General features: G+C 45.4%; 1 protein-coding gene across 4 annotated transcripts in view; it reads right to left on the minus strand.

The window, feature by feature from the left end:
* The window catches only part of KIAA1328 (KIAA1328 ortholog), a 180,041-nt gene extending 172,253 nt beyond the window's left edge, over positions 1-7,788 (minus strand). For 2 of the 4 annotated variants that reach the window (XM_071581064.1, XM_071581063.1), the window contains exons 1-3: positions 7,689-7,766; positions 2,083-2,118; positions 326-465 (exon numbers count right to left, since the gene is read on the minus strand). In XM_071581064.1, the coding sequence (XP_071437165.1) occupies positions 326-465; positions 2,083-2,118; positions 7,689-7,758 (246 nt within the window). In that variant the 5' untranslated portion in view covers positions 7,759-7,766. Of the gene's footprint in view, positions 1-325; positions 466-2,082; positions 2,129-2,777; positions 2,916-7,688 lie in introns of those variants that run through there. The other 2 variants (XM_071581065.1, XM_071581062.1) reach the window with 2 other exon arrangements.
* Between the last annotated feature and the right edge of the window lie 157 nt (positions 7,789-7,945).

Here is a 7,945-nt window from a genome sequence, read left to right on the forward strand (position 1 = left end):
CTTCTTGCATGTTTGCTTAGTAAAATGCAGGGTAGGTGGTATCCAAGGCTACACTGACTGTACAAATACACACATGGAAATCTATATACTCTCTTTTACACAGCCCCAGTTACACACCACTTAATGTAAATTAGCACACTCAGCCTTTGTTTTCTTTAGGTGATAATATCTGTCAGCAGGACATCATATAAGTGGGCAAAAAGTATAAGAGACTGTAAAAACTAAAAGTACTCTAGAACTACTTAACAGTTTTCAATCTAAATATAAAATCTGCCATTTTTCTACTAAGTGCACTCCTAAGAGCAAGAAATTTGCCTTTACTGACCTGCTGCCCTGTCAGATCTCCTGCTCTTCCCTCCGGATCCATGGAAACAGAAGCAACAGCTGCAGGCACCTTCAGTTCAGTTTGATTTGTTTGATATTTTGGCAAACACCTTGTTCTTATATTTCCTTTTGTAGACACTCCTGTAAATGAAAGACAAGCATAACACACAGATTATAAAGTAAAAAGGGATTCTTCTCTTGCCTTGTGTAATGGGACTTACACAAACATATTTTTGCTTTAGTAGATTTTTTGAAAAGAATGAGCTCATCAAGGTATATGTTTGCAGTTTCCCTCAGCCTCTCACTCCACACAAAATTTCATTAACGTATCAGCAGAAGAAAGTGAGGGGTGGCACTGAAGTTCATCCAGCCACAAGAGTCATCCCAGTAAATTCTGAAATGCACATCAAGTCTTCTGAGTGAGGTTTAATGCAAAAAAATCCTGCATTTGTTTATGATGCAAAAGCATAAAATTGAGCTTCTGTGTTGGTACTCAAAGACAACAAGGAACCATTAGTGTTGCTAAAAGTACTACTCATATGATAAAATATCACTTTTTTGTTACACAGCCAACCTGACTGCTCAGGCTAATTTTTCCCTTCACGACCAGGTATATGAGTAAGTTGCACACTCCACAGATCATCTGTAAAAAATTTCCTGCCATAACTAGAATTCCTTCACCACTACAGTGAGAATATGAAAGCACTGAAAATCCTGATGCTGCAATTAAAAAGTGCCAACACTGATACTAACTCTAAAACCTCCCAGGGCCAGATTAAAGCCCACAGCTTCTTGGTACTGCCTCAAGGTTTGAGTTTCGACTGTTCAGAAATAAAAAACCGTTTTGAACAAAAATTATTAATTTTATACTAGCAGACAGATTACATTTATTTGGGTAATGAATTTCAGAAGTGTAAAAGCAACTGCAGTGAAAGAACTAAATTATAAGCTTTAACATCTCTATGGTTGTACACAATGTTCCTGTCATTCTCTTCCACAGAAGTGAAAGAGAATTTCCCAGACTGAGTCAACTTCCATCATTTAGAAACATTGTCTTCTTTCCAGAGCACAGAGTGTAACCATCTGACATTGCCTGGCTTGAACTATGCCAGTTACAAAACACGTAGTTTTTTAACAGAGCTATTTGGCCACTAGTTTTTGGCTACACAGAGAGCAGGATTCCTCAAGATTTATAATTGCTAGATGACATAAACACAACTTTACTGGAGTTAATCATGCCCAGATAGGTTTTCAGGACCTGGGGTTGCTCTAAGAGTGTCTTTAAAACAATTACAGAATTCTGAAGGGGAACTAAAAACACTCATCTTTTTCCCCACAAAGTATGCAAGCTTGCACTCAGTAAATCAAGGTCAAAAGAACTAATAAAAAACAAAAAATTGCTTTTGCTTTACACAATGAATCTTCATTTCAATTGGTATCTTCAAAATTTCCAAATACCTCAACACCTCTAATGTTTCAACATTCTTTGGAGACCACATTAAAAATTCAACTTAGCTTATAAATTGGATAAAACTATGCTGTACCTGCAACAGAAACAACTCCCCTGGAACTATTCATCTCACACAGTATGCTTATCTAAGCAGCAGAGCATAAATCCTCTGCTGTATGTCCCGTTACAGCTTGGGATGACTCTCTACCTTACACACTTAAGTACACAAACCACATACCTGAAAAGAACTGGCAAATTTTACCATTCACAGGAAAAAAACTTTGCTTACATCTATTAGAAGGTCATACCTGAAACAGATACCTTTGGCTGTTCTTCATCAGAAACTGCATGTGGCTTTGTTAAAGATAATAAAGAGAGAGCAAGGTTGGTTCTTTAAACAGAACTGTAAAAATCAGTATTTGAGCTCTTAATTTTAAAAAACTGTAGATAAGAAAACAAACTGGTTACACTTTAGGTGCAAGAAAAGCAAGGAAAACTTGATAAAAAAAAATCACCCCAGAGATTGCTAAAACAAAAGTCACTACTCCTTCTTCACTGTGCATTAACTTACAGCCTGTAAAGATTATCTTAGAGGTCATCTTTCAAAAAGATCCCAGGGACCAGCCCCAGTTACAAGTGTAATTACTAAAGATAATGAAGTAATAATATTTATTCAAATTTAAACAGGTTACAATTACACAAGGAACCCCTTGATGTGCAGGGGAGACAAATTCTGAAACAGTAGATATATTAATAATGCAATGAAACACATTTTGTACATTCCTATACACTGGATATTCTAAGAAACATTAAGATGGAAAAATACAAAAGCTTTCAAAGGAAGATGGTCATTCTCATCTGATCTTCACATGATGAGTAACAGATAAAAGCCTGAGGACTAATTTTCTTTAAGAAGTATGAAGAACTTGCAAATATGCCAGAGCTTTAACAATGAAATTACTTGACTGCAGAAAATACTTAAAAATCAGAAGGAACAGCACACCATATTATTTGTGCGATGTCAGCAGTCACTGAACTTGAATCCTTGTCTCCTAGAAGCCACTAAAAATACAACTCAGTATAATTCAGGGAAGGGTGTAAACCATACTGTCTTCCTTCAAGCAGCAGTTCCATTTAGCTGAACATAAAGATTGTTATTCCCATGAAAGGAACTAACACATTTCATGTGGCTTAACCCCAGCCAGTGACTCAGCACCACATCACTGCTCCCTCACTCCCCATCCCCTTCTCTGCCCCAAGCTGGGAGGAAAACCAGAGAGAAAAGATAAATCTTGTGGGTGGAGATAAGAAAAGTTTAATATTGGAAACAAAATAAAACAGAATAGGATAATAATCCCAATAATACTAATTGTAATGTAAAGGAGAGAGGAATAAAACCATAAAGAAACAAGGGATGCACAGTACAGCTCCTCACCACATACTGGTCAATGTCCAGCCTGTTCTCCAGCAGGGATCAGTCCCTCCCATCCAGCTCCTCCCAGTTTATGTACTGGGCATGATGTTTTATGGGATGGAATATCCCTTTGGCAGTTCAAGTCAGCTCTCCTGGCCCTGCTCCCTCCCAGCTCCTTGTGCACCTGCTCTCTGGCAGAGCATGGACACTGAAGTCCATGTTTTAGGGTAAGCACTACTGAGCAACATCCAAAACATCGGTGTGTTATCAGCATTATTCTTGTACTAAATACAAAACATAGCACTTTACCAGCTACAAGGAAAAAAAATAACTCTGTCCCAGCTGAAAGCAGGGCAATACTAAAGTGAAAAACAAAAGCAGAGGGCACAAAATTCTGCTCCACTATCTTTTGCTTATACTCCTTTATTTCCCTCGACCTTCTGTGGTTGGACAATTAATTACCTAATTTCTGTACCGTTTCCAGATAAATGCAGATAAAGCTTTTGCAGTGGCCTTTGTACAATAAAGTCAAGTTGTGAAAATATTTCAATTAACGTATACAAACTCTTAACTAAAATTTGATTCTGATAGTACCGTCTCAGATGGTACTTAATTAGTAAATTTCCACCCAGTGCAGAAAATTAGGAACAGTCTAGGAGCTTAGAATCATAGAATGGATTGGGTTGGAAAAGACCTCAGACATCATCAAGTGCAACCCTTGGTCCAACTCCAGTCCCTTTACCACATCATGGCACTCAGCACCACGGCCAATCTCAGTTTAAAAACCTCCAGGGATGGGGAATCCACCCCCTCTCTGAGCAGCCCATTCCAATGCCTGAGCACTCTCTCTGGAAAGAATTGTTTTCTGATCTCCAACTTCAATTTCCCCTGGCAGAGCTTGAGCCCATCGTGCCCCCTTGTCCTATTGCTGAGTGCCTGGGAGAAGAGACCAACCCCCACCTGGCCAGAACTTCCCTTCAGGTAGTTCCAGACAGTGCTGAGGTCACCTCTGAGCCTCCTCTTCTCCAGGCTAAACAACCCCAGCTCCCTCAGCCTCTCCCCACAGCACTTGTGCTCCACTCCCTTCCCCAGCCTTGTTGCTCTTCTCTGGACCTGCTCCAGCCCCTCAGTCTCGTTCCTGAACTGAGGGGCCCAGAACTGAACACAACACTCAAGGTGTGGCCTCCCCAGTGCAGAGTACAGGGGAAGGGTCACTGCCCTGGGCCTGCTGGCCACGCTATTTTTGATACAGGACAGGATCCCATTGGCCTTCTTGCTTTGCCCTGTGGACAGCAACTTCAATCAATACCTACTGTCCATCACCAAACTGGAACTTGACACACTGGAAGGGCTTGATCACACACACACACACACTTATGATCCTGTTGGTGCCCTGTATCGCTCACAAACAATTACCACTCATCAGTCTCACTGTTGTCACAGCCACCTCTCTCTACAAACTCTTGAGAGCAGTTTTGCTCTCACCTGTGAGCTGCAGCCTGGTCTCTCTGGCTGCCAGAACACACTGGGGGGGTCACAGCATGAGCCAGGTGAGAAAACTGAACAAACTCTGAAAGGAAAGCCCTGTGTGTATCCTCTTATCAAAAAGCACCAAGGTGGATCAAGAGTCGGAGCCTGGATCACAGCCCAGCCCCAACAGCTGTGCCAGCACAAGCAGGACAGCAAACTGCAGGCCATGAGGAGCGTGTCTTCAGCTCACAGTACTACAGGAAACAGCAAACTTCAGCACAGGCCATTGCTTACTCAAGTGACGTGGTTAATCTGCATGTCAACACATGGTATAGGAAATTAAAATATTTGCCTAAACAACCTTCCACTTTCAGAGAGGGTACTGGCAGCTGTTGTGGATAAGATACCTTGTAGCAGGATGCAAAAAGTAGCGACAGCTGTTGCTGTGACTCCTCCCAGCTACCAGAACCACTCTGCTGTGTTGCAGCCCAGTGCATTAGAACCCAAGGCTGGAGGAGCAGGTTACCTCAGTCAGCTGGACTGAAAATCACAGTGATTCCACGGCCGATTCATAAACAGGTCCAAGGTCCTTGCCTCAAAATAACAGACTGGGGCAGTACCAGCACCAACCTTTCAACATTAATCAACGGGCCTCTTAAGACTGAAAAGGCAAGTCTATTGTAAATCTTGTGTATGTGTGTGTGTATAGCCAGACCACGAACACAGATTTGGGCAGGGCTCTCCCCACGTGGGTGTGCCCTTCCAGCCTGCACAGTGGATTTTTTAGGTCAGGCACAGCGTGTGCAGAACTGGCCCCACCATTTAAGTCCTGAGGTCCATTTGCCACGGCCGAGCGAGCTTGGACAGTGCCAGGGAAGCCCTCGGGACTGTCACAGCACCCGGTACGGACCGGGACTGACCCTGCTGAGCATCCGAGATGTGACGGGATGGCATGGCAGGGAGGCATTTAACTGCCAGGGGACGGTCCCCACTGAGACTCAAACTCAGGTCCTTGGGATTCAGAGTCCAGAGTGCTCTCCATTACACCACGTGACCGCCCCATAAATCTCATACCACCACAGCTAAAGTTCAGGGCAACAGCAGAGACAGGCAGGGGAGAAGCTGACTATGAGATTGGCTGTGGCACTGAGTGCCATGATCTGGTAAAGGGACTGGAGTTGGACCAAGGACTTGATGACCTCGGAGGTCTTTTCCAACCCAATCGATTCTGTGATTCCAAACACCTTTCGATGCTTCAGGGCTCACCTACAGAAGCAACTGCCGTGTTGTGCTGAGGCAGTTCAGCAGTTATGGAGAGAAGTTGTATTTTACAAACCTCTTAAACCAACACTACCAAATGTACTGAATTCCCCATCCCCTCCTCTTTCTTAAAGGCATCCACCGTTATTATTTTTAACTGTACTATGTGAATTTTTCTAAGTATTTAAATTTTTCCACAATCAGAGGCAATACTATCTGTGTGTAACATGTAAAATGGAAATAGACATCAGGAAGAAACTCATTCCTTGGAATATCATGACACATGAGGCTGATGCTGGGCCCAGGAAATCATATCTAGTCATGGAAAACAACCTCTCAACCCAGTAGTTATTTGATAAAAGACACTGTCAGTGTAACTGCATCACCACCTTCCACAACTAAGCAAGAGTAGTGACACTGTGGTGACAAATCTGGCATGTGATCACCAACCTTCACACCATCACAGCACAGATAAAGTTGTAGGCAATTTTTTTACTTTACACAGATGGGAAATCATAACAAAGTGCTCTTCAAACAGCCCATGGGATGGTTGGCCCATCTCATCTGCACATGGCTGTCCAGTGGGTGTACAAACAAGCACAAGAGCACATGCACATACTCTTCTTTCCAATCTCCTCCAGCTGATGCTGAAATCCCACTCCCAGTAACAGCAATGCCTCAATAGCTGGACCTAAAGTGTCAGCTCCTAAATTTCCACCAGGTCAGGCTGTCAGTTCCACCCCAATGTCTTCAAGTCGCTGAGTCTCTAACTCAGCCTCAGGAGCCCAGCACCAGCCCCTGGCGCCTCTCTCTAGCCAGGTTTTTGCAGGCTGAATCCCCAACACCACAACCACCACCTGCTCCATCTGCATGTTCAGCTCCACATAGTCTCCCACAGTGGGAGCCTGCTGGTCCTCTGCAGAGGAAGCCACCAGAGTCTCACACTCATTCCTCACAGACACAGCCCTCTGTGTCCTGCACTGGGTCAGCCCAAATTTTATGCTTGTAATCAAGTCTGGGTGGCAGTCACAAAAGTCACACCGGTTCCTTGCTGCCTGTTCAGCCTCTAGACTCAGTTTCAAAGACTCTCATATCGAATTAAGTTGGAAAAGACCTCTGAGGCGACCGAGTGCAGGCTATGACCAAACACCACTGTATCAACCAGACCAGTGTAGTGAGTGCCATGGTCAGTCTTTCCTTAAACACCTCCAGGGACAGCCCATTTTAGCATCTAATCCCCTTTATGTGAAGAAATTCCTCCTGATGGCCAACCTAAACCTCCCACCGGGCAAAGCCTGGGGCTGTGTCGTCTTGTCCTGTCACTCCTTACCTGGAGCAGAGCCCAGTCCCCACCTGGCCACAACCTCCTGCCGGAGAGTTGTAGAAAGCGGCAAGTTCACCCCGACCCTCCTTCTCTGCAGGCTAAACCAGCGCATTCTCTCTGCTGATTCTCTTACAAGTTTCCGTGAGCCGAACGCAGTTTCCTCATTTCCATGTATCTACTTCCCCTAGGACTTCACCGCTGGGTAACACGACACTCTCTCTCCCTCAGGCCATTTCTGCCTTGAAGCCCCGCGTACCCCCCGTACGCACAGACACACCCCCAACCCTCTCCCCAGGCCAGACCCCCACAACTCTCGGTGCTGTGCCACGACCCCCACCGTCCCAGCCTTCGCGCCCAAACCCCCGAGAGGCTGCCCCACACACGCCCAGAGGGCCCACCCCGCGGGGAAGGAAGGATAGCCCCGGCCCGCGGGGGAGGAAGGATACAGCCCCAGCCACAGTCGCGGCCGCCACTCCAGCGAAAACCTCCACCCGCACCGGCGGCCGCCGCCGCCATCTTGAAACCGCCGCCACTCCCCGTACGCCCTCCCCGCCCTCCCGACGCTCGCCGCCCATTGGCTGTCCGCGCCGGCGGTGCGCGAGGTGTGCTGGGAGTCGTAGTCCTGCCCTTGGCACAAAGATACGGGGTTGCCGCGCAACGGAACTACTACTCCCAGCGCACCTCGCGGCTACGGGCCGGCAGG

The sequence above is a fragment of the Pithys albifrons genome, chromosome Z (genome assembly GCF_047495875.1).
Source record: "Pithys albifrons albifrons isolate INPA30051 chromosome Z, PitAlb_v1, whole genome shotgun sequence".
NCBI classification, from domain to species: domain Eukaryota; kingdom Metazoa; phylum Chordata; class Aves; order Passeriformes; family Thamnophilidae; genus Pithys; species Pithys albifrons.